At 39.5% G+C, this 26,908-nt stretch overlaps 2 protein-coding genes and 1 pseudogene across 6 annotated transcripts in view; 1 reads left to right on the forward strand and 2 right to left on the reverse strand.

Moving 5' to 3' along the window:
- Nucleotides 1-1,775, reverse strand: part of CSDE1 (cold shock domain containing E1) — a 40,229-nt gene extending 38,454 nt beyond the window's left edge. For all 4 annotated transcript variants that reach the window (XM_027599294.2, XM_035727023.1, XM_027599270.2 and 1 more), the window contains exon 1: nt 1,656-1,775. The gene's annotated coding sequence lies outside the window, so the exon portion shown is untranslated. The remainder of the gene's footprint in view (nt 1-1,655) is intronic.
- A 6,995-nt stretch (nt 1,776-8,770) lies between these two features.
- Nucleotides 8,771-19,697, reverse strand: SIKE1 (suppressor of IKBKE 1). Of its 2 annotated transcripts, none has more exons than XM_027622649.2 (5): nt 19,449-19,697; nt 19,119-19,224; nt 18,087-18,229; nt 16,789-16,902; nt 8,771-14,083 (listed from the first exon to the last, which is right to left on the reverse strand). In XM_027622649.2, exons 1-5 carry the CDS (start codon nt 19,617-19,619, stop codon nt 13,982-13,984), a joined length of 636 nt encoding a protein of 211 aa, XP_027478450.1. In that variant the 5' UTR covers nt 19,620-19,697; the 3' UTR covers nt 8,771-13,981. The 2 variants fall into 2 exon arrangements, with proteins under 2 accessions (XP_027478450.1, XP_027478461.1); XM_027622660.2 differs by having other exon boundaries at nt 8,780-14,083; nt 19,461-19,696.
- A 1,763-nt stretch (nt 19,698-21,460) lies between these two features.
- LOC113926401 lies at nt 21,461-24,029 on the forward strand (annotated as a pseudogene).
- Nucleotides 24,030-26,908: the final 2,879 nt, after the last annotated feature.

The raw sequence follows: 26,908 nt of genomic DNA on the forward strand, positions 1-26,908 counted from the left end.
ACTCAAACCACTACCATCTCTTTTATTTCAGGCCTAAGGCTAAAAGGAAACAAAAAGAAACAAGGTTGAATATTTATCTAGATATTATGACTCAGGTATATGTCCATTCAGGCATATAAACCCTCTCCTTACCCACACCAAGAATGACTATTATTCATTAGTATCCCAAAAGCACCAAGGTATTGCACTACCCCTCAATGTAGTATTAAGAATGCTTATCTTCTAGAAACTCAAAATGAAAATTACTCAGCATTTTGATAACAGAATAACTTACAAGCTGTAACTTGGTACCTAAATTTTACAGACCGGTGGCTCTGGCCAAGAGCTGCCAGTTCATATATCTTCCTCATCAAAAGCAAAGTCTATCAAAGGAAATTTAACCCCCACAGTGTCTTCGGGAGTCCTCCCTCCCTCCCCAAGCCTGTCTCCAAACTCTTTAAAGAGGACCACATTTTTTCACTCATTTTAGGTGCAAAGCAATTACCTCCTCCTACAATGTTCAGACTTTTGTGTTTGCAGATTGATGGCTGTTTTTAGGGAGCGTTCCCTGCCTCACTTTTGAGTCAAGCAAGAAAGAAGCCACCTGGGTGTTTCTAAAGGAAAACCTTAAAGCAAAAGAACCGTGACACTAAAATTTCATATTGACAAAATATCGGATGGTTAAAAACCTCAAGTGTCTCCGACCAGGGCTCTAAAAAACTAACTCTACAGAGAATGACGAAGCCAAGTCGTTCATTGCTCAACGTAGACCAGGCTTTTGCACCGTAAGAGCCAGAGATGGCGGTTAAGGACGGCTCCACTGAGCTCTAATAGAGCACGCCCTAACCCCAGGATAGAGCAGTGAGAGACACGTGCCGAAGATTAGGGGCTGGTTTTCTTTCTCAAGAAGCCGAAGGGAAAGCAAGAAGGGAAGGCTGGGTGCGGGGACTCAAGACAGACAGTTCCAGGTGAGTGGAAGTAAAGATGACACTTCAGCTGAGCTGTTTGAAGTGTCCCTTCAACAGGAAAGTGGGCTTTCAATAGGAAAGGAGGTGTCTCTAAGCATTTAGATGGAGCGGGGTCTCAGTCCATACACAAAGGAGGCGCCACTACCGCACTGCGCTCTGGTACTCGTAGTCAGACCCCCAAGCAGGTGACGGACAGTAAGCTATAAGGTCCAGAGTGAGAGTAGGCCCCTCTCCCTCTGCCTCCGGCTCCTCCAGCTTCACACAAAGGACCGCGCCACCACCCCCTCGCCCCGCCCGCCGGGACTTGTAGTTCCCGTTCCCCCCGCCGAGTGCAGAGGAGGAAGTGGCTAGACTACAATTCCCAGCAGCCTCCGCGCCCAAGCCCCGCACCCCTGCCTCCATCTTGGCTGCGGTCGGAGCCTCCATTTTCGCTCCCTCCCCCCACTGTAGTCACCACCACCACCACCACGCGCGGCTGCCTGGCCTCGACTCTTCGTTTCGGCTCTGCGGCCTGACGTGAGGCTTAGACAGTTAAACGGAGGCCAGGTGGAAAAGCCCAGGGTAGAGACTAAGGGCGAGATCTTCCCTGCCCGGAGCTCTAGGAGTGCCCACCTTGACTCAGGAGTCTCTCCCTTTAGTCCTTGTCTTCTCATTTGCCCCTAGCCTGGCTTCTTGCTACCCCCAATTGGACCCCGAGGTCGTACTTACCCCAACAGCTCAGCGCCCCCTCTCCAGCGCCGCCATAAGCAGCACGGCCCGGTACGTAGGAATAAATCTCGCTTCTCTCGCGAGAGTTGCGGGCTCCGAGCGCGTGCACGGGAAGCGGGGTGGGGGGGGTGGGGGCGTGTACTCCTAATACGCCTGCGCATGAGGGCTGAGTGACGCCAACTAGTGCGCTGCTCTTAGCCACAACCAAGATGGTTGCCCACGTTACCCTACATTCCCTCCCCCGTGAGCTGCGAGAAGCAATCTCGGTGTTTACTGACTCCGCTGGGACGCATGGGGTGGGGTGGCGGGTAACTTTCGGCGTCTCTGATCTTTGCAAACCTGAATATGACTATGCCTTAAGCAGCGAGACCAGGGTAAACTTTGAGGGCGAACAATTTGGAGGACATTTCCAGGAATGTCATCTAAAGGATTTCGCTTTTTCTCAGCGATAATACAGAAACCTCAAACCCCAGTTTCTCCTCATAGTGCAAGTCTTTTTTTCCTCTTGTTTGCTATAATATATTGGAATTTTCATTAGTATAGAGTAGATTTTTAGTAAGGTAATTTGAAAGTTTTACGTGGTACCTTTGTCTCCCAGAAACTATATTGCTTGCAACAGACGGACAAGAGTGAGCAAGGCAGCATAATCATTAAAAAACAACCAAAAAAACCCTCCTTCATCTGACCTTTGCAGTCACCACAAGATAATCGTGGTCTATCCGGTAATCAAAGAGGCTGAATCAGTAACCAAAAGGTTGAAATCAAGGCAAATGGATGATTAATCCAACGGGGTACGAGGAAGGAAGAAAATAGTTAATTGTGGCCACAGAAAAATTCAATGAATTTTCCCTTGTCAAACAATGGAGCAGTACCCTCTGGTGAGAGGAATGCGTTTCCCAGATTCTGTGGCTCTCTCTTTTGACAGTATTAGATAAACAATGACCAGTCACGCTCCTGAGAATTCTGCTACCCACTTTATTTTCGCTTTCAACACATATTTATCCTACCTCTCTTATGTGTCATCGTTGAAGTGTATACAGTTCTCAAGACAAATGGATATGGTTCTGTCCTCAAGGAACTTTCAGTCTAGCATCATTCAGTAATCACAAAAACAAATTCAAACGTACACAGTGAAATAAGTGCAATGAAGGAAAGATGCACAGTGTTAAGAGAGTAAGCAGCCTCCAATTCTGAACAAATTTTCTTGAATTCTAAGAGGCAGTATCCTACTTATGATTTTTAAAAAGATTTTCCTCTTACCTCTGTTCCAATTGGTACAATTCCATTCCACCTCCAAGCTGCCTCTTTGTTCTCTTTGATGCCTTCCCACACTTTTCCTAGGCACAAGATAACTTGCTTCGCATTTGCTTTCAGTGCTTTCATAGCTCACTGTAATGTAATTATTAGTTTATACTAGCTATTGATACTTTAGTACAGAGCCTATGACATTCATCTTTGCATCCTTTGTCCTGACAGTGCGTGGTATAGACAACTCTCAAAAGCTTGTTGAATGAATAGCACTGAACAACAGTGTAAGAAGTTGTTAGAAATTGGAATGTTCTGTTGGGGCAGTACAAATCATTTAATATATCAAACCAGCTGTTTTGTTTCCTTTGTCCATTTCTTAAATTGAGATCTCTTCTTAGGAATAGATCTAGTCTGGATAATCCAATCTAATGTTACAGAGAAACTGCCTTGGGCTCTTGCACTAGAAACGAGGTCACGTGAAGCTGGGCTAAAAGTAGAATTAGGTCTAAGCACACCTTCTCAAATATCATAGTAATGGGAAATGTAAAAAATAATAGTCTCATTAAATTCTATATATACAATCCCAATTAATAAGGAAAAATAAGTCTTGATTTCTACCATGACACATAGTTTCTAAATACCTTCTTAAATCATATAACCACTTCATCTTCATCATTCTGATTGTCTCAATTGCCTTTAAATTCCTCCTCAGTCCATAATTAGTATCAGTTTACATTTAACAGAAAATGCAAATATGCATACATCCAGAAACATACATTATAGCTTCCAATGCATTCAAGAAAGCAAAAGATGGAGTCATTTGATTTAAATCACTAGTTTAAGTGATTTAATCTTTATACAAGTACTACCCATAACTAGAGGTTGGTTTCATTTTTAGAAGATCACTACATTTTGCAGCAATAATTTTTTTCAGAATAATTTTGAAGTCAAATTAAAAAGCTGAAAAATATAGTTATGTTTATTTTTTAAAACAGAAATAAGTTAAAGCAGAAACTTGTGAAGTCACTTGGGAAACCTTTTCCTATACAATGGGGTAGTCATGGATTTTGAGGAGATATTTAGTCTGTTAAGGAATAACAGGAAACAAAAAAATGCATGCATTATTTTTTGGTATTTATCATATTGGTTTTTCTTCTCTGAGAAACTTAGACAATGAAATCGATTATGATTGTGGTTTTTTTTCTCTCTCTACAAATATCAATAAGCACATATCTCTAGAGTATATTCGACAATCAAAAGTAACCGTCCTTTACATATTTGTAAGGTTTTCTTGAGCAGTGATGGCAACTGTATAGGATGAGATTTTTTTAAAATATTTTATTTATTTATTTGACAGAGAGACAGCGAGAGAGGGAACACAAACAGGGGGAGTGGGAGAGGGAGAAGCAGGGTTCCTTCCTGCCTAGCAGGAAGCCTGATGTGGGGCTCTATCCCAGGAACCTGGGGTCATGACCTGAGCCAAAGGCAGACGCTTAACAACTGAGCTACCCAGGCGCCCCTAGGATGAGATTTTTGTAAGGTCTCTATAAAATGAGAAAAATTAGGTCAATGTGGAGATTTTTAAAAAATAAGGCTAAATTTATTCAAGATTTTAAGGACTGTTTTTATTCTGACATTATGTCCTTCCTATTTAGGGAAGATAAAGAGAACTTCTTTTATAAAATTTCGGTAATAGTGGATAGTAAAGGGATCAATATTCAAGATTTTAGAACAGGAAAACACCATTTAGAGCAGAAACTTTCATAAAGAATAATCATTTCTTATTATTAAGAAATAATTAAGATTTAGTCCTAGAATCCTGCATTCTAAAACTTTGTATTCATTAACAAGCCCCCAACAGTTCAAATGCATTATGTAAATAAGAATAAGAAGCAATATGTAATAAAATGTTAGAATCTAAATAAGAATAATGCAAAAACTATATCCTTTCCTTTAAAGTGTCAACAATATACTTAAGGCAAGACTTATGTGGCCATGCTAAGCTGCTGCACTATAAAGGTAGTCACCCTAAAACTTTAGCTTTGAGAATCAGTTAACCAGAGGGAAAGGTGGAACAAAAAAATATTGTTAATTAAACTTAAATTAGATCCTAATGAAAACCAATTACACTTAAAATAAAATCCAAACTCTTTTACCATGGCCTACAAGGCCCTAATGACCTAGTTCCCACTAAATCTCTAACCCCTAGTTCACCATGATTCAATTCCATTGATATTTTGGTTCTTCCAACATTGTAGATTTGTTCCTACTCAGAACTCTTGCATTTACTGTTGCCTCCATCTGGAATTCTCTTTCCCCAAAATTACCACTTCTTTTCTTTTTTAAGATTTATTCGAGAGAGAGAGCACGCACACGTGCGCACTCGCGGTTGGAGGGCAGAGGAAGGGGGAGAGAATCCTGAAGCAGACTCCTCCCTGACCATGGAGGCCAACACGGAGCCCAATTCCAGGACCCTGAGATCATGACCTGAGCAGACACCAAGAGCCTGACGCTCAACCGACTGAACCAACCAGGTGCCCACCACCACTACCAATCATCACTTTTTGGCAATTTCTCATCATTCAGTTTTTAGCTCAAATGTTACTTGCCTCACAAAGATCTTCTCTAAAGTAAAAGTACCCAGTATTGCTGTCACTCCCTATAACATCTTGTTTTATTGTCTTCATAACATGTATTGCTATCCAAAATTAACACATTTATGAATTTGTTTATTCCTCTTCTTCCTAAACAATAGCCCAGGCTTCAGTTCTCTGGTTCATCATTGCATCCCCTAAACCTAGGACAGGGACTAATATAACAGTAAGTACATAATAAATATTCATCGAATGAATGAATTCTACATTTCATTAAATCTAAGACAGTATTGATTGTCTGATACATCCTTATTTGTGCACCAGCAAGAAGAAAATATGTTGCCATTTTCACTCTGACATAATATTGTTATTACTTAGAATTTTTATATTTGTTAATGGAATGCTTTAAAACTTGTTTAGATGTAGTTTAGGTTTAATTAGATAAAAGTTTAAAAACGTTTTTATCATGTGTCATTCTTGTGTGTATGTAAAGTGTAAAGTAAAAATAAATGAGCAAAGTAAATTGGTGAAGGTATTCCTAAAACTTCTTCACAAGGCCTAACTCTTCTGAATCTCTTTCTTTATAGTAATAAATTTGACTATATTTTAATATAGTCATTGATATTAAACAATTGATATTAAATAGCATTAAAAATTAAAAATCAAATTAGGAGAGTAAATGGAACACGTAAAACTGATAATGTATTAGTATCATGACTATATACTAAATTAGTACATATAAATAAGAAAAAGTCAAGGAAAAGAAATGGAATGACTTGAATGTCTACATTAAAAAAAACTGCATAGGGGCACCTGGGTGGCTCACTGGATAGGAATCTGCCTTCAGCTCAGGTCATGGTCCTGGAGCTCTGGGATTGAGGCCTGTATTGGGCTCCCTGCTCAGCGGGGAGTCTGCTTCTCTCTCTTGCTCTGCCCCTACTCCCTGCTCATGCTCTCTCTCTCTCAAATAAATAAAATCTTTAAAAAAAAAGTTTAAAAAAATAAAATTAAAAAAATAAAAAATTGTATAGGCAAATAAGCACTTGAAATTATGCTCAGCCTCGTTAGTAATCAGGAGAATATGTATTTGTTGAGATTATTTTATTTATTTTTTAAATATTTTATTTTATTTATTTGTCAGAGAGAGAGAGAAAGAGCACGTGCGCACAAGCAGGGGGAGCAGCAGACAGAGGGAGAAGCGGGCTCCCTGCAGGGCTTTCATCCCAGGACCCTGGGATCATGACCTGAGCCAAAGGCAGATGCTTAACCAACTGAGCCACCCAGGTGTCCCTGTTGAGATAATTTTAGACTTAAAAAAGAATTAGAAAAATTGTATAGAAAGTTCTCATAAACTCTTCACCCAGTTTCCCATTATGTTAAGTTTACCTAACCCATAGAACAATTTTCAAAAACTAGGAAATTAACCTTGACACAACATTAACTAAACTACAAAATTAATTCAGGTTTTGTCAGTTTTTTCCCTCATATCCATTTTCTTTTCCAGAATCAAATCCAGGATCCCACCCTGCATTTAGTTGTTATGTCTCCTCACTCTCCTCCATTCTGTGATAGTTCCTTACTTTTCATGATCTGAACACTTTGGAACAACATTGGTCAGTTATTTTGTAAACATCCCTCTACTTGTTTTTATCTGATCTTTCCCTTGAAACATTATTTAGGTTATGTACCCTTCTCACTGCATCATACCAAGGGTCATAAGATGTTGAAACGTATTATTAGTGATGTTTGCCTTAATCAGTTGGTTAAAGTGGAGTCTGCCAGGATTATTCATAGTAAAATTGTTATTTTTCCTTTATAATTACTAATGTTTGGGGTGGGGGGGAGAAACTTTGGGACTATACTTAATTGAATTGTCCTCTCAAAATTCATGTCTACTCAGAAGCTCAGAATGTGGCCTTTTTGGGAATAGGGTCTTTGCAGATGTAATCAAATTAAGATGAAGTCATACTGAATTACAGTAAACACTAATCCAATGACTGGTATTCTTAGAAGAGGGGAATTTGGACACAGACACAGACATATCGGGAGAACATTATATGAAGATGAGGCAGAAATTGCAGTACTATATCTAGAAGCCAAGGAATACAAGAATTGGTAGAAGCTAGAAAAGAGGGCACACATTCTCCCTTAGAGCCTCCAGGAAGAACCAACCTTGTCAACACCTTAATTTCACACTTCTAGCCATCAGAACTGAGAATAAATTTCTGTTGTTTTAAGCCATCCATTTGTAGTAACGTTATGGTAACTCTAGGAAACTAACAAGAAACTAGGCAAATACCTTTTTCTGCTTAAATGTACTAAAATGTACTTAAATGAACTAAAGATTAGTTTACTAATTTTAGCATACATTGATCTTGCTGAATCTCTTTTTGGCTCATATATGTGCAGGTTTTTCCTCACAGAATTATTCTTGGGCCACCAAGAATACTGGTAATGCAGAATGTCCTAAGAGTGCTTCATTGTTGTATCCAGGATTTTATTCCAAGCTGCTAAAAGCCATGTGGTTGGCAGAATTCTAAGATGGCTACCAAGAATCCCACCACCTAGTGTACATGCTGTGTATAATCCCCTGCTCTTGAGCATGGGCTGGACCTGTGGATATTAGAGGATACCTCATATCTCCTTTATAACAAAGAGATTACTGCAGTTGTAATTAAGATCTCTGATCAGTTGGGTTAATCAAGAGGGAGATTCTTCTGGTTGGGCCTAACCTAAGCAGGTGAGCTTTTAGTTTTTTATTTTTAAGATTTTATTTATTCTTGGAGGAGAGAAAGGGTGTGAGTGAGGGGAGGGGCAGAGCGGGAGGGAGAGAATCTCAAGCAGCCCCCAAGCTGAGTGTGGAGCCCGACACAGGGTTCAATCTCAGGACCCTGAGATCATGACCTGAGCCCAAACCGAGTCAGTCGCTTAACCGACTGAGTCACCTAGGCAGCCCTCAGATGAGCTTTCATGAGGGGAGTCTAGAGGTGGGAGACAAGGGAGGTCAGAGAGATGATCTCCTGTTGGCCTTGAAGTCCTAGGAGTTTTACCCCCACACAGAAATGAATTTTGCCAACAACCATGTGAACTTGGGAGAGGGCCCAGAGCCTCAGATAAGATGCTAGCCTATGTTGACACCTTGATTTCAGCCTTGTGAGATCATTAGATGGGAACCTAGTTAAACCCTGCATGGACTTCTGACCTACAGAATTGTAAGAGAATAAATGGGCATTGCTTTAAGGTGCTAAATTTGCAGTAATCTGTTACATAGCTGTAGAGAATGAATACAGCCATATCCCAGGTTCTTACGCTGGCACTCTCTTGATCTTACAAGAAGGTTCACATGAATGGAAAGTTCACAGACAACAGCTAAACCCCTACTCCCTTCTCAAGTAGTGCTTAAAATAGTTTGTTTTTTTTTTTTTTTAAAGATTTTATTTATTTGACAGAGATAGAGAGTGTACAAGCCGGGGGAGCAGCAGGCAGAGGGAAAGGGAGAAGCATGCTCATGACTGGAGTCGAAGGCAGATGCTTAATCAACTGAGCCACCCAGGCGCCCCTTAAAATAGTTTCTTGACCAAAATACCAAGAGCTTTCATTTGGCCAGTCATGCCATCAGGAACGTGGCCAATTTTGCTTTTGCTTAGAATCAACTACATTACAAACCCCTACATGTATAAGACCTATCCTAATTTCAGAGATGTTAAAATATGAAAAAAAATGAATCTTAGGACTGGTATTTTCAGGAGGCTAGATCAAATGTTGAGTGAATTGTAGTTCATTCAGGAGCTCTGAAGGTTCTGCCTCCTCTTCAGGATTCTTTGTGAATAACAAAAGAAAAAGCATGATCTGCTTTCCATTATATTAGCAGATAATAGTCCTTAATTCCCTTTGAAGGTTGCTGAGACAACTGCAAGTGAAATAGCTGAAAAATGTGCAATATGACTGCTTATTGTGAAATGTATCTAATCTAAATGAGGTAGATGGAGAATTAAGAATGTCAGATATTAGCAAGGATTTTTAAAATGCATAATTGTACTATTATATATGTATCTTAACAATCTATTATATAGTCAGACAATGAAATATTGTACATCAGTGGAAATAAATGACAGCTATGTATAAAAGGATCTCAGAAACATAATGTTCAGTGAAAAAACTCAGATCCCCATAGACTACGTGTAACATACGATACCATTTTTATAAAGCTCAAAAAGGAACCAAACTAAAAAATGTCACTTTAGGGATACATATTTTAGGTCTTTTTGCATGTGAGAGAACTATGAAAAAGGGGGAGTAGGAAGGTGGGGAGAGACAGGAGAGGAACTCAAATAGATAAATGCAAAGTATGGGTAATGTTCTAATTCTTAGGTGACAAATGATTATGTTTGATAATCTATTTGCATGTTACACATCCTTTTATGTGTCAAATATTGAAATGTAAGTACAACACTATGTAATTGGCAAAATTTATATTTGCATGGTTGTTTTTGTTTTTAAGTAGGCTCCTCACTTATCGTGGAGCCCAACACGGGGCTTGAACTCACAACCCTGAAATCAAGACTGGAGCTGAGATCAAGAGTTGGGCACTTAACTGACTGAGCCACCCAGGTGCTCCTGGCATGGTTGTTTTTAAAACTATGCTTATTTTATCAATCAGCATTCTTTATAGGCAATTCAGGATAAGTTTAACAAAAAGTGATTTTATTAGAAGGCTAATAAGCAATCCTCAGGATCTCTAAGACAGCCAGAAAACCAGAATTAGAGGCTACAGAGCCTCTAATCTCTTCAGATAACTGCTTCAGTGAAGACCCCACTGTGTGGGGTCTTTTCTATTTCACTGCAGCTTACACCACTGACTTTGCTGACACTGGATACTGAATGTCATTAAAGCCATTTCTGCTGCTCCTCTGTGGAACTGCATATAGTAGCCAGTGTTGTAGGCCTTTACTCAAAGAATTCTGTACAGTTTCCTGCTTCTTTGCCTAACTTTAAAGTTTGAGGTGGATGCATCTTCCTTAGCTGCAAAAGAGGCCGGGAAAACATGTATCTGACGCTTTCAAATTTCTTAGGAGGGAGGAAGGCTTTGCCTCATCAGGTGAGGGATTCCCTAAACAGGATAGGAATAAGGATATTGGGCAGCCAGAAAAGAAATGACAGTTGTCTGCCACAGCCCATTCTCTTGGCTACCCAACACCAACACCTTCAGCTAATGCTTTCACTTGTTAAAAACTATTCAATGTAAAAGGGCTTGTCAGACATCATTAATTGCTTTCTCAATACTCTTTCCTCCTTGCTAATAGAATACTGATGTTATTTGAGGCAACTATGTACCCAGCCTTTGCAAATAGAAGTGACCATTTAAAGAGGTAGGCAACTAAGACAGGGAAATCTGTCTGGAATTTCTGGGAAAGCTTTGCTTTTCTTCATAAAAGAGTATACACACAGTTGGCATAGGCCGTTTCCCTTTTTTTCTTGCCTTCAATATGGCCAAGACATCTGATACAGCGCCAACCTTTCTGTAACCAAAAGAACATGAAGGATGAAAAGCCACACACTAAGGAGGCAGATTTGAAAGACAGAACTGCACTTTTCCGTACACAGGTGACCACTAATTAAACACTGTCCATGCTAGTTGTATGCATACAAGCTCTCGGTTACATCATTCTAGAAAGAGATGACAAGTTTCATTAGTTATGACTCCATTTATTGAATTCGTATTTTCTAGTATATGGGCTGTGGTTATTTCTTTTGCACTACTACTAAAAACATTTTGCTAATCAAGAACCACTTGAACTCCAACCAGTATTTGGCATTTAAAGGCATCTTAACTTAGTGGTTAAGAATATGTTTGAGTCTCTCTGGGTTAGAATCTTGGTTCTAGTTTAGACATATAGCATAATCTCCTTGTGCCTGAGTATGTGTAAAATGAGGTACAGTTGAAATGGAGATTATATGATAACTAGAAAGCACCAAGCTTTCTCCTCCGTATAGCCCCTTCTATACAGTCTCATATTGGATGTATCACTGCACTGTAATTATATGTCTGTCTTTGCTACCAAATTTTTCTTCAAAAAGTGTCAAGGCCTTTCCCCCACCTTTTTTCTATTCATAATCCTGAATGAAGTGTCTGGTACATAGTAGATTAGACATTCTCAAACTAGTATCCTTAGAAGTTATCTGGGACAATTATTAAAATACAAATTGCTAGATCCCATTCCCAAATTTCTATTTCAGTAGTCAGCAAACCATTTTGGGGAACACTGAAATAGACCTTCAATGTTTGAATCAAATTATGCATAATGTATTACTATAAGTCAAAGTAAAAGGTAAAGTATTATTAAGGTAAAAGTGGATAATCTTTAAGTATTTTTTAAGGTACTTCCAAACTCAGTTTTAATTTTATAATGAGTTGTAATTGTATAATTTTGATTTTTAATCATGAGGAAATCTCTAAAACCATTTAAGAAACAGCTATTTGTAGTTATACTGCTGACTACCTTATGCTAATTACAAAATACTTATGAAAAGCCGTACTTGACAGGTTGCTATATATGTGAAAAATAAACCTTTGTATTTCCTAATAAGTAGATTCATTACTGAGTAAAATTAACTATTACTCTTAAAATGTTTTTATTAGAAATTATGTATTTGTATTAACACCAGCCAGAATTTACATTTTGTAGGGCACTGAGAGCTCTTTCACTCAAACTTCAAGCTTTTGATTTGCCAGGGGGAAAAGTTAACATAAATTTATCCTGGTATCTGAGATGTGAACAACTTTATAAACAACTTTAAAGGAACATAAGGTAGATAGACACCATGTCATACTTTAATGGGCCATTTAATGACTTTTATCATTTTTACTGAAAACTGGCCATGGCAGCGGACATATCATGTAGGGGTACCTGCTTCCTGAGTGGAACTGTGGGACACACGGTGGCACTTAGGGCATATACTTCAAGCCAAATGGCTGGACTTAAGTTTTACTTACTGTTGGGAAACAAAAAAAAAATGCCTACAGTGGGGGTGGAAGTATTTTTCAAATTCTAAGCAGGACTTCGAATAGAAATTTGAGTTTCTTAAATGACATATACCTAATCATTAAAGATCATGACTATAGGCCAAGTCCTTTCAGTATTAGTGGGATCAGATGCTTTCAGGATATCTTAGTGAGGTTTTATTGTTTTAACTGGAGTTACTTCTTTATGGCAGTACAAAAGAAATTTTATATCACACAAAAGCACTAACAACAAACTCTTTTTAATACTGTGTCTCTCCTCTGCAGTATGGTGCTTAGTGCTACTGGAAAATATGGACAGGTTTAGGATTCATTATTTCAATTATTTTTGGGCAAACCTAAATGGATAGTATAACATGAAGTAATTTGTGAATTTGGCATGTGACTAAACTGAGATAGGCAAGTGAATTGATGAGTGAGCCTAGCTGACGGCTCAGCATTTGAATCTCAACACTGCTTTGTTGTCTACACAGCACAACAAATGTGGTAACTCTCATTAGGTGATAAAAGTTTGCTTCCTCATGAAAAATGGATCTAAAAAGAAAGCGAACTATCAGTACTAGTAATGAAAGACATCCAAGTAAGTGATGGTTCTTAACTATAAAATAGAAGTTATATATAAATTAAATAGAATGTAGTACCTAAAAACTATGATGTGAATAAACCCATTATATGCTCTTCAACTGAGTAAACCATCCAAGTTGAAGTTTTCCAAGGAGGACAATATTGAAAAATTGACTACTAATATCTAATAGAGTAACAGCTACTTTCAGCATTTGAATTAAGAATACATGTGTATGTGTACACACACAGGACAAATTTCTCAGGATTCTTTGAACAACATGATGACCCTACTGTTACTTATTTTCAAGTATGTTTCTTGGGGACTAACAGTAGGTTCTCTCAAATTAAGAGTAAAGACACCAGGTCATAAAGTGCCAACTCTTAGCACCAGAGAGACTTAAAACTTCAAAGGAGGTGAATGACAGTACAAATCAGAGAATCTGCCAATCTAGTTGTGTGGAATTGTATTTTCTCAAATGGAAAAAAAAAATCTAGGTTTATGCCAAATAGATTTAAAAAGCTAATCTCTTAAAAATTTTTTAGAATTGTAATTTATAATCCTATATAAAATAAAATTGCTGGCTTATAATAAAAGGATCTAAGTTTGAGAGATGTGAAGAAACAAAAAGGAACCGATAACAGTTTATATAAATTGAGGTCCCAGAACTGAAAATTAAAAGTAGTCTCTTAGAGAAAGGAATGGTGAAACTCAGTATTTTCACGAACATACCCAAAAACCGTTTGTGGACAGCCAATTTGACTGCGAATTCTAAACTGCCACCTGATACCTTTAATCAACACTAAATCAAGTCTGGGGCAAGACACTAGATGGACAATACTCGAAAGATAATAACTTCCTTCCTTGATAAACAATCTCCAGCTGTCATTCAGAAGCTGAGTTATTTGATGGCTTGGGAAGCAGTGTCCATTGAGTTTTCCTTCCTGACCTGAAGAGACTCACTGCTGATGGACAGTAATTCTCGAAGTTCCTTATTTTCAAGCTGGAAAAAAAAAAAAGGTTTGTTTATTTCAGATATTTTGACCGTTAAACTGCATCAGGATACACTGTTTTGGGCCAGGAACAGAAAGCGTATTATTTTAATTTTAAACATTTTATGGAAACAAAGTGAGAATTTCCTAAAACATGAATTATTAATCATTTAACATACACTTTCTGAGTAATTTCTACATGCCCTGTTTTAGGACAACAAAGAAAAAAACAAAGCCTCTCTCCACCTGAGGAATTCACTGCTTGTCATACTTTTTGTGGTTCCCACAAGTTGTACTACTGTTTCTTCTACCTTTTAAATTCCTAATAATATTTTGACTCTGCTCAGTCTTCTCTCCTGGATGTTTTGGAGAAAGGAAAAAAGGGGAAGAAACTACTCACCGGGGAAGTCAGGTACCACTGGGTGTCTTACATATATCATCTCAAAACAACCTGTAGGGCAGATACTGTTGCCCACATCCATGCTCTCTTTAAGATAAGGTCACTGTAGCTCACAAAAGTCCAAAAACTTATCCAAACTCAGAGAACTTGGATGTGGTATTGCTGGGGTTTCAATCCGATGCTTGTGTTCTTTCCACTTACAATATAAATAAAATTTGTCCCATATTTCCTTAGGGCTCTTTCCATATCTAAGTAAATCAGGGATAGTGTAGACAAGGTCATTCTATCATTTTAACCAGCTCCGAATTCCTACTTGGGACCCTGTCACTCCCTTTGATTTCCAGGTAGGGCAGCTTGCACTCTTCATCCTTATTCTCTCTGCAGGAAATTCTGGTAAACCATAGCATCCTCAGGCTTCACCCAGAGTCTGGGTCATTAAATTGTCTACCACATAAAGTGCTTCCCTTAATACTGTGCATCTCTCCTAGCATGTATAAACCATTTCATATAAGTAGTAGTCTTATTCCTTTCACTAGACTCTGAGCAGGGATATCCTATCTTTTTCTTTATGTTACTTCTCAAAGGGCCCACCATGATAGCATCTGGTAATAAGCAACATTCAAACCATCTATTGTAATGCGTTTTCTTAATAATTTTATAGGCATACTAATACCCCTATGCCTTTTTTTTTGGTGAATTATTGCTATTACAGTTAAAACATTACATGAAAATAACTTCTAAAGAATCAAGACTATAAGGTTTATAAAATAAACGGCAGACCCTTGGCTTTGTTCCCCAAAGGCAACCACTTTTATAAAATACTTTTTTTTTTTAAGATTTTTTAATTTATTCATTTGAGACACAGAGATAGAGAGAGAAAGCATGAGCAGGGGGAGAGGCAGAGGGAGAGGGAGAAGCAGGGTCCCCGCTGAGTGAGGAGCCGGATGTGGGGCTCAATCCCAGGACCCTGGATTGTGACCCGAGCCAAAGGCAGACGCTTAACCATCTGAGCCACCCAGGCGCCCCCACTTTTAATACTTTTATCTATTTCTTTTGGTACTTACTTCCATAATTAATAAAGAAATAATAATTATTAATATGCCTGTTGTATTTTTTTTTTTTAAGATTTTATTTATTTATTTGACAGAGAGAGAGAGAGAGAGAGAGAGAGAGGGAACACAAGCAGGGGGAGTGGGAGAGGGAGAAGCAGGCTTCCCACAGAGCAGGGAGCCTGATGCGGGGCTCGATCCCAGGACCCTGGGATCATGACCTGAGCCGAAGGCAGCCGCTTAATGACTGAGCCACCCAGGTGCCCCGTGTTCTGCTATTTCTTGATCATCGATTTTAGATATTACCTATTTGACTTCCTTTTATGACAGGAGGGATTTTATTTATTTAAAATTTTAAAAATTTTTTTATTTTTATTTATTTATTTATTTTTTAATTTATTTGACAGAGAGAGAGACAGCGAGAGAGGGAACACAAGCTGGGGGAATGGGAGAGGGAGAAGCAGGCCTCCCTCTGAGCAGGGAGCCCGATGTGGAGCTCAATTCCAGGACTCTGGGATCATGACCCGAGCTGAAGGCAGACGCTCAACGACTGAGCCACCCGGATGCCCCCCAATTTTTTTTATTTTTTAAAGATTTACTTGTCAGAAAGCGGGGGGGGGGGAGAGCACGCACACAGCAGGGGGAGCGGCAGGCAGAGGGAGAGGGAGAAGCAGGCTCCCCGTGGAGCAGGGAGCCGATGCGGGGCTCTTATCCCAGGACCCCAGGATCACGACCTGAGCCAAAGGCAGATGCTCAACCAACTGAGCCACCCAGGCGTCCCCAGAGGAGGGATTTTAGCTCACATGTAATTTGTCTCTTCCACTCTCTCTACCCTCTTGATATGATAATATCTCAATTTCTAGCCAATACATAGTTGGCATTTTTACTGTTTGCTGCTGATTACATTTACCTTCCTGAAAAGGGTATGGAGAAGTTGTTTTCTTTTAAGATTTATTTTTTGAGAGAGAGAGAGAGAATAGGAGGAGGGGCAGAGGAAGAGGGAGAGGATCTCAAGCAGACAGAAGCTGAGGGTGGAGACCAACACGGGGCTCAATCTCACATCCCTGGGATCATGACCTGAGCTGAAATCAAGAGTCAGATGCTCAACCGACTGAGACACCCAGACACCCCTGGAGGAGGAATTTTAATTTTAAATCATGAACACACAGAAAACATTAATAACACTGCCTAGGATAGTGATGGCATACCTTCCAGACTCTGAGAAAACTCCCTGAATATTGTGAGCTTACAATGGCAACAATCTTACCTCTAATTGGGCTAGTTTTTCCTGAATTTTACAAAATTGGTCATCATCCATCTGAACTGCTTTCCTCATCACTTCTCCCATTTCACATATTCTGTCAATCTGACTCTCAATTTCCTGTGAAGATATTAAGAAAAAAAGGTGAAAAAGTTATCTTTTCTGCAGATACGAAGTTCATGAGAACATGTGCATTATGATGTTAGAAAGTTCATTTAATCTAAGCTACAGAAGTTACATAGGAGTTTCACTGTAATCTGAGTCCTTAGAGGCAAAGCCATAATAAAGTCATTTGTGGTATTCACAATTTGTTTTCAAGATTGATTCTAGTCTAACCACCCACTGAATACTTTTATTGGCAGGAAGCCTACCACATTCCAAGGTACCTTATTCTATCTTTGGATATATCTCTTCCCAAGTTTTTCATATGAGCTAAACTGTATTAAGGTTTAAGTTTTTTCCTCCAGATTACAGAAAATAGTTTATTTTTCTCTTCTAGATGAGAGCTATTTATTTATTTACTTTGAGAGCTAGTCACATATTTAAAATATTCCTGTTCCCTAAGACTTTTGTTAACTCTGTAAAATGCTTTCAAAGGAATCTAAGATGAAACTTATCTTTCATAAATTTCATGGAACAGATAGTGAGATGCCAATCTATCAATCCAGGTTTAAATGATATAGTACATATGAATGTACAATGACACCTGTGAAGCACTCTACAAACTTAAGCACAATTACTGGTTCTCCCAAATTAAAACATAAGCAACCAAAGTGTAGAAACCATGCCATGTATTTTTTAAAAACCATACTTCTCTCCAACAACATAGTATGATGCTATGTAGTTCAGTTTAACAAAGGTTTACTGACTGCCTGCTATGTGCCAGGTACTGTGTTAGGGATAAGAGAAGAACCCATGCTCCTTACAATCAAGGAGCTTATATTTTAGTGAAAGTACAGTAACAACCAAGTATTTACTGAGCACCTTCAGCACTACCTTGCCTTATGTTTGCATAAGCATCCATTCATCTTGAAAAGAGATCTTGGGGCAGGCGGGAGTGGGGAACCTTAGTCCCACTGAAAGAAAAAAGCTCCTGAGCAGCCCCTTACCCCCTTCTTTCTATTCATATCCTTACAAAGCTACAGCAAAATCCATAGCGAATGTGGATTTTTTCCTTTCATAAACATGAAAGGAAAACAAGCTTACTTCAAAAACAAGCAATCAATTTTAAACAATTCAAGATTTTAATCCCGTTCAAGATTTTAATCCCGTTCATTCAGAATTTATTCATCAAAGTTTCTTACTGCAGAGTGAGACTGGTGAGCTTTCAGGACTGGTTCAGCATCCACGGCCTTTTTAGCAACCATTAATTGTAACATCTGCTTCCGGTACTTGCTCATGATGAGTTCCAAAGCATCCTGGTGTTCCTCCAAGGAAACCCATAGCTCTATCAAAAAAATAAAATCGCTTGGCAGTGACGTCTGAGAGCTCCCAAAGCCAAAACTCTTTTAACATTGTAATTTTATGACACTCCATGAGATATTGTGAATGCAAAGTTATAACCAGTGTTTAAGTCTACAAAACTCAACAGTTAAGGTCTACAAGAAAAATAACTTTCTAGGCAGAGGCAGCATACTCTGGTAGAAACAACATGGGATGTAGAATCAGAAGACATGGATTTCTTCAGTGAGTTACTAGCTTACTACTACTCTTATGCAAATCATTACCCTCTCCGAGCCTATTTCTTAACTGCATTGTAATATTAAGTACCGACGGCTTATCTACATCAAAATGAAGATATGAGAATACAATGGAATGATACATGTGAAAGCTGTCAACTGATACACAAATAACTTCATACTGCTATCATTAATAATGTCCTCATGAAGCCTAAGAATATATACCCTGAGGCTAAAATTCAGTTCTTCCACCTTGCACAAGAACATTTAAAAAACCTCTTCAATCTTAACGTGTTTATTTCAATTAATGTTTAAACATAAAAAATTCAAGCCCTTGAGTATATTAACACTCTTGTTGTGCAAATATACATATGGGGATACATAAATAAGCCATGCAATAATTCAACTCTATTAAGCACCCTTTTGATAAGCTGCCTACATATACAAAATCAGTCAGATGACCTTAAAAAGGGTAATGTAACAAACTTTATTGTTACTGGGCCATCACAGAATAACTCTTTTAAAAGTAGTAATCTGGGGGGAAAAAAAGTAGTAATCTGGAGATACATACAGGATGTGAATAGTTAGTTTGGCACGAACTTTTGAAATATTACTGGATATGAGAAAATCATAACTACACCAAAAGGCCTGACTAACCTCTGTTTTCCTGCTGCAAGTCTCTAATCTGTGTATTCTCTTGGGACAGCAGAATGTGAGGTTTGAATTTGGACATGTCCTTTATATCGGATGCATCTTCTTGATACTGGACAAACAGAGACAGACTAAGCGCGCCGTTAACAGGGGAACAGCAGCGGATGCAACCGAAGGAGGAGGAATCGGGGCTCCAGGGCAGCATTCTCAACCGCGACCCCGCAGAACGCTCTCACCGCCACCCTCTGAGACTAGGCATAAACTTAAAGCCGAGTTCCCACCTTCCTTCGCCCTCCACCCCTCGGGTGCACAGATCCTGCGAGCACGGCCCCCTACCCTCTGCCCGACCTGGTCCGGAAGCGCCGTCCCCGCCTCCCGCATAGCGGCCACTCGCCGGTGCAGCGCGGCGGACTGATCCACTAGCGACTCTGCGGCCGCGTCGTGCTCCCGCAGCCGTTCCAGCAACGTCTTGGCGTCTGTCAGGATCTTCTCGATGGTGCAGCTCATAGTGGCCCAGGACCACAGCCCCAGCCCTGCTCACCTACCCGAATCTTCCCTGAACCTGCCTCAGCGTTACAAACGTCACTTCCGGTACGTTTAAAAGGCGCTTCGGCAACCTCCATTTGCGCTTGCGCCGTGGCGGCCCAGTCCGCGGGTGACCTCCTTGAGGTAGCGGCCTCTGGGCAGCCTCACCCTGCGCGGAGCCCCAGGCCTGGCCCTTCCCCGCCCTTGGCTTCTGGCTCCCAGGGCCTGAGCGGTCAAGCTGGTTTGCGGCTGGGCGGACCGAGTTTCTTGGTCCCTACGCGTTTTGATTGATGTGGGTTGTTACTAAGTAATCAGTTTTTTAATTTTTTTGGTGATTAGTCTCTTTTTTATTTTTTAAATATTTATTTGAGAGAGAGAGGGAGCATGAGCAGGGGGAGCAGCAGAGGGAGAGGGAGAAGCAAGCCCTCCGCTGAGCAGGAAGCCCACTGTGGGGCTTGATCCCAGGACCCTGAGATCATGACCTGAGCCAAAGGCAGACGCTTAACCCACTGAGCCACCCGGGTGCCCCGGTGCATAGTCTCTTTTTTAAAATTAATTTTAAAAATTGTGGTAAAATACAATAAATGTACCATCTTAACCATATTAAAATGTACACTCCAGTAGTATTAAGTGCTTTCCCTTTGTTGTGCAACCAATCACCACATCCATCTCCAGAACTCTTTTCATCTTGCAAAATGGAAACTCTGTGCCCATTAAATATTAACTCCTTGTTCCACTGCAGTACTCCCAGGCACTGGCAACTGCTATTGTAGTTTCTGTCTTTATGAATTTAACTACTTTAGGTACCTTATGTACAGTGAGTGGAATCATTGCAAATTGTACTTGTTTTGTGACTAGATGATTTCACATAACATGTCCTCAAGTTTTATTCATGCACATCAGAATTTCCTTCCTGTTTAAGGCTGAATTATATTTTATCTTATGCATGTGCCATATTTTGTTTATTCATTCATCCACTGAGGGACACTTGGGTTGCTTCCTGCTTTTGGCTATTATGAATAATATTGCTATGAATAAGGGTGTTGTTTATCTGTTTGAGTCCCAGCTTTCAATTCTTTTAGCTCTGTACCCAGAAGTGGAATTGCTGGGTCACAGAGTAATTCTACTTTAGATTTTTTGAGGAAAGATCACACTGTTTTCCAGAGTGGCTGCACAATTTTCCATTTTTAGCAACATTGCATAAGGGTCCCAATTTCTCCACACCCTTGCCCACGCTTGGTGTTTTCCGTTTTTGTTGTGATTGCTGTTAGCCATCTTAATGGGTGTGAGATGCAGTAACTATTATTTTCTGCTTGCCTATTTTTTCTTTTTTAATTCAATTAATAAATTACAAATAAATTAACCAGGGGGCGCCTGGGTGGCTCAGTTGGTTAAGCAACTGCCTTCGGCTCAGGTCATGATCCTGGAGTCCCGGGATCGAGTCCCACATCGGGCTCCCTGCTCAGCAGGGAGTCTGCTTCTCCCTCTGACCCTCTTCCCTCTCGTGCTCTCTATCTCTCATTCTCTCTTTCTCAAATAAATAAATAAAATCTTTAAAAATTAATTAATTAATTAATTAACCAGGATGGCAATGACTTTTGTACTTTTTGTTATATTGGTTTACAAGAGTTTACTTTGTCAAGCTTGTATGTCAAACTTTGTTGTTTTTCATTCATTACCTTAATAAATATTTTTGGAGAGTCTGCTTTGTTTCAGGCACTGTTTAGTGTCTAGAATACAGCAGAGAATGACACAGGGTCTCTGCCCTTCGGGCTTAGTCTAATGGGAGAAAGAGTTCATACTCTTATAAATAATTGAAGGTAATGACAAGATTAAGAGCCTGGTAAAAGGGGCAAGAGCCTCAGAACCGTAGTGAGAGGTTAGAGAAACAGCAGGGAAAGCACAATGCTTTTCACTTTTGTATTCCCAATAGCTGGCACAATGGACATGATCAATAATTGTTTGTCAAGAGGGAGATGGGGAACAAGTTCAACAAAAATAACAAATTAGGACTACTGACCAAAAGGAAAAAGATTAACACAGAGCCACAGATATAAAGAGGTTTCATTCATTCATTAAAACAAAACAAAACACCTCCTTAAATGATCTCTTTCCCTTATTTGTCTTTGACTTCCTTTCAGGGATGACGGTTCTCAAATCTATCTCTGTAGCCCCAATCTCTCTCATGAGCCTAGAATATATATTTTTGGTTGCTTATAGGGCATTTCCAGAGGCACAACGAGGTCAGAACCTGATCCCATTATTTTTTTTAAACCTGCTCCTCCCTCTGTTTCAGTAAAGAGCACATTCATAGCCATTTGCCCAAAACAGAATCCTAAGAGTTGTCCTTTATTCTTCCTAGTTATTCTTCACACCTAATTAGTTATCAAAGCAATATATGTCCTTTATATCTTTAGGACATATTTCCTTCTTTGTATTCTCACGGCTACTGGGTAGGTTAGGCCATCATCCTTTCTCATCCAGATGAAGCGACAGTCTCCCAACTGGTCTTCTCCCTACGTCAAGTCACCTTCTTCTCTAATAGCTCTTCCTCAAGGACACCACAAGCCCTGCTGCCCTTTCAATGGTGGTAATTATTCTTCTATGCCCCACCCACATTCAGCTGAGAACTAGACTGGTTATTCTAATTCCCCAATGACACTGCCAAGTAATTATTCATACCTGCTTGTGTAAAACCTCCACTTTAAGTTTGTATCATCCAGCTGAAGAATCTTCTATTCCTCCTTATTGCTATCAATTACTGACTTTCTATCTTGGGTATTCTACTTTACTCCTAGATTTGAGGAACTGGCTTACAGTCTTTTTGATTACTTCATGCTTTGCCTGCATTCATGTCTATGTGGACAATTTAGCTAAGGGTCTTCCTTGGCCTCCTCATTTCTAGAGACATTGAATTTGTTTTGGTCATCCCTTGATCATTTGGTCATACCCTTGATCTTTCACCAAGAATTGTTTCTCATCAGAAGTTTTAAGCTTTCGGGGCACCTGGGTGGCTCAGTCAGTTAAGCGTCTGCCTTCGGCTCTGGTTGTGATCTCAGGGTCCTGGGATGGAGCCCCGCATCGGCTCCCTGCTTGGCAGGAAGCCTGGTTCTCCCTCTCCCACTCCCACTGCTTGTGTTCCCTCTCTCGCTGTGTCTCTCTCTGTCAAATAAATAAATAAAATCTTAAAAGAAAAAGAAGTTTTAAGCTTTCATATCTAATTGTTTGACTATAACCTTTCTTTCAATCTATCTAGGTCTCTTTGACCTCATCTACCTCTTCTATTTTTGAATATGTCCATATTCTCTCTGCTTATCAGATTATTTTTTTGTGGTCTAATTTTCTTCCCCTGACCAGACAGGGCTCTTATAATAGGCGCTCTGGACAGACCATAGTCTCTCTCTTACACCTAATTTCTGTGCACTTTTTTTTTAAAGATTTTATTTATTTATTTGCGCGCACGCACGCGAGAGAAAGGGCACACACATGCAAGCAGGGCAGGGGGTAGGGAGTAGCAGAGGGAGAGGGACAAGTAGACTGCATGCTGAGCATGGAGCCCAAGGTGGGGGGAGGCTCGATCCCACTACCCTGAGATCATGACCAGAGGCTAAATCAAGTGTCAGACACTTAACTGACAGAGCCACCCAGGTGCTCCTGTACACTTTTTAAAAAAGCCAAATGCCAGCAGGAAACTCCAACCCTTGACCAATCCTATGATTCTAGTAGTGATTAAAAGGGGATACAGAAATAAGGGAGGGTTTTTGTTTCTGTTTTTGCTTTTATTTTTATGAACAAGTCTTGAGCATGTTTATAGCCTTCATATGGGAAAGGTCTAATAGAGGAAGAGTTACAAGAGAGTAGGGGGACATTTGAGGGAGGAAGAGCCAGGAGAAGAAGGAACATAGTAGCTATTTCATAGATCTTTGCAGAAGTTGTTGTCACCACAGTCAGAGTCACCACTGCTGCCAAACCACCTCAACCTACCATGCCAAGACCTTGGAGAAGACCTTCAAGTGGTGCTGTACCTTCGAACAAAGAATAAAAGATGCCGGAGTTACTCAAGAGCAGCATCCTACCAAAACCCCAGTGATAAGAGAACCATTCAAGGGGCGGGGGGAAAGGAACTATATAGGGTGAGAAGCAGTTTCCTATCCTGGATAAAACTGAGTTCCTTGCACCTGATCACATCAACATGAGTGAACTCATCAAAATAATTGGAAGGCTCTTACAGTTCAACACCAATCAAGCCTTCTTCCTGGTAGTGAATGGACACAGCATGTTGAGCATATCCATGCCAATTTCTGAAGTGTGCAAAAGTGAGAAGCATGAAATGGTTTCCTGTATATGGTGTATGCCTGTCAGGAGACATTTGGAATGAAATTGTTGGTGTAAGATTAGAAAAATGTGTCTGTTCTATTTTGCTCCTTTGTCCACCATAGGGTAAGTTTTGAGCTCTCATACCTATTTTTTCCTGTTGCTGCTAACTAATGTTAGCAATGTCTTGAAAAACCACAGACCCTCATAATTATGGTAAAAGAAATCTCAGTAAGATAAGGAAAAATGTTTAGTCTTCTAGAAAGTCAGAAAAGCAGATACTAGTTTGTATCATAAAACTCCTCGTAAATGTTAATTCTAATTAAGAGACACCCTGACTTCAGAGATTGTTGCTGTGGCCTGTGAAAATAACCTTTAACATCTAAAAAGTCTGTAATTCTGATTGATTGTCTTACTTAATAATTTATTGCCCTGGTATTAATATTTAAACTGACATCCCTATTTCCTAAAAGGTTTAAATATGCTTTGTAGTAGGTTGAATTGTGTCTCTCCAAAAGATATGTCCAAGCCTTAACTCCCTGTACCTGTGAATGTGACCTTACCTGGAAACGGATCTTTGTATTTGTAATTAAGAAAAGAATCTCAAGATGAGATCATCCTAGATTAGAATGAATCCTAAATCCAAAGACAGTTGCCCTTAGAAGTAACAGAAAAGGGGGTGCCTGGCTGGCTTAGTTGGTAGAGTGTGTGACTCTTGATCTTGGGGTTGTGGGCTCAAGCCCCACTTTGGGTGTAGAGATTACTTTAAAAATAAAATCTTTTTTAAAAAGGTGACAGGAAAAAAGACACACAGGAGAGAATGTCATGCAATGGAAGCAGAAATTGGAGTGGTTTTTACAAGTGTTTACAAGCCAAGGATTGCCTACAGCCACCAGAAACTAGGAGAGAGGCATAGAATGGATTCCCTCAAAGCCTCCAAAGGGTATCAACCCTGCTGACACCTTGATTTCAGACTTCTGGCTTCCACAACTGTGAGAGAATAAATTTCTGTTGTTTTAAGCTACCCAGTGGTGATTTGTTATGATAGCCCTAGGAAACTGATATACACACATTGTTGTTGGTTTTTTTCTTAATGAAATGAGAACATCATGGGCACTGCCCTCTTGTCCTTCATGCATGGAGATTAAAAACAAAGAAACAAAAGCTATGACTGATATCTTTCTTAAGTAAACAGAAAGTCTATTCTCATTCGAATTAATGAGGGAGTCCAAGAAACAGGCATTTGGGGTATTATCAAAATGTTGGGGGAACAGCAAGATGGATGGTCCTAGTTATGAAACCCAAACTACCTCTTGTTGGATTAGACTCTGGATTCTGAAGCTGCTTGCCTGGCAGAGTGGGAGGACTGGGGGATGCAACCCCAAAGTCCTATTAACAATGGTGGAGTCAGTGTGGGACCAAAGGGTGGGTAACTGTACTTTTATTTTAATGGAATTGGCTATTTGTTTTTTTAAAACATTAATGTCATCATCTAATGTGCTCCAAATCTTTCACAAGTATGCTGATCAATTTTGATCAATATGTAAAACCATATGTGGTGGAGTGCAAATTTACTTTTATTTACACAGATGTGTACAGAAACTGTAGCTTATTTTCTATAATCTGCAATTTCTTGTGAACCCCTTATCCACCTTATTAGGTGAAATGGAAAAAAATAATTCTAGCTTTTAGTTAAGTCTGATAAGTTTAGTCTAATTAAATAATTGAACAATTTCTTTAGTAAATCAGATTCTTATGTGTGATTTAGTTTTTCAGATTTGGCCCCTGAATTTTGATAGTAGAAATGGCCCTTAACAAAAGGCCCATATTCTAGATTCCTGATTGATGGAGTCATCTCCCCTGTTTTTTAAAGAGTTATCTCCAGAGATATCTTAACAACTTACCAGTGGCCTTCAGACTTGTTATGACTCCAATAATCATGGCACATTCCTTTGTGTATGTTCATACGTCCATTGCCAATCACCTAAAGACCAATTTGCCAAACAGATTATATCAACGAAATTCTGGAAGAAAATTTCCACGACCATATCTCCTCTAGATAACATTGCTGGCCCACCTACCTCACCAGTGCAGAATTTGCAAACAATACTTTAATATAGTCTTTTACTAAAACCGACAATTCTATGCAATGAGGGCTCTCCTGCAATTTCCTACACCATTGAACCACAACCCTACAGGACATCTACATTATACAAACCAGAGGTGCTAAGTGTGCACAACCGACAGTGGCCCACAGGAGGGGCATTCTAGTGGAATTCCCTGTCTAATTCTCTTCTTGTTATGCTTGTATAACCTGTTCTTATCAAAATCTGGAAGATGACTTTTTGGGTCCATTCAAAGCCACAGAGGTAACCAACTCCACTGAATTCTACCCTTCATTATGCTAGTCTATGATATTTTCCCCTATTAGCGTTCTGTGCTGTGCCTCAGGAGGCCTGTCCTGCCCCCCCTTCTCCTGACGTGGGAAGCCAAAGTTTACAGTAGAAGATAATACTGGTTTTATGGAACCATAAACATCTCTAACACCTGGTCCACTGGAAGGGATTAGACCCAGAAGAACTGCCATTGGAACCAAACTCCCACTTCAACAAGATAATAGCAATACTGATGTTTAAAAAGTGCTTACTATGTGTCAGTCACTGTTCTAAGGACTTTATATTAATTAACTTATTTATCCTCATGATTATCCTATGTGTTAGATTCTTTTATTTCCTCCAAGTGATGCCTTATGCATTAGAGAACTTTAGTATTATCTGTCAAGCTCAAAATTTTCTTTTCTGATATTCACTATACACCCTAAATCAGGTTTTTTTTTTATTATACAAGCCCATAATTTCTTATTCAAAACCTTGGGCCCCATGTGTTCTGAGATTCAGAAAATTTAAGATTTTAGGAAGGCACTAATCTCTGGGTATTGTACATTATATAACACCCCT

The sequence above is a fragment of the Zalophus californianus genome, chromosome 4 (genome assembly GCF_009762305.2).
Source record: "Zalophus californianus isolate mZalCal1 chromosome 4, mZalCal1.pri.v2, whole genome shotgun sequence".
Lineage (NCBI taxonomy): Eukaryota > Metazoa > Chordata > Mammalia > Carnivora > Otariidae > Zalophus > Zalophus californianus.

Excerpts from the sequence above, each read along its gene's own strand:
- SIKE1 (XM_027622649.2), bottom strand. The coding sequence starts at position 19,619 with ATGAGCTGCACCATCGAGAAGATCCTGACAGACGCCAAGACGTTGCTG. Across the intron at positions 19,225-19,448 it reads CGGACCAGGTCGGGCAGAGG|TATCAAGAAGATGCATCCGA; the intron begins GTAGGGGGCCGT and ends CTGTTTGTCCAG. Across the intron at positions 14,084-16,788 it reads AAAAACTAGCCCAATTAGAG|CTTGAAAATAAGGAACTTCG; the intron begins GTAAGATTGTTG and ends TTTTTTTTCCAG.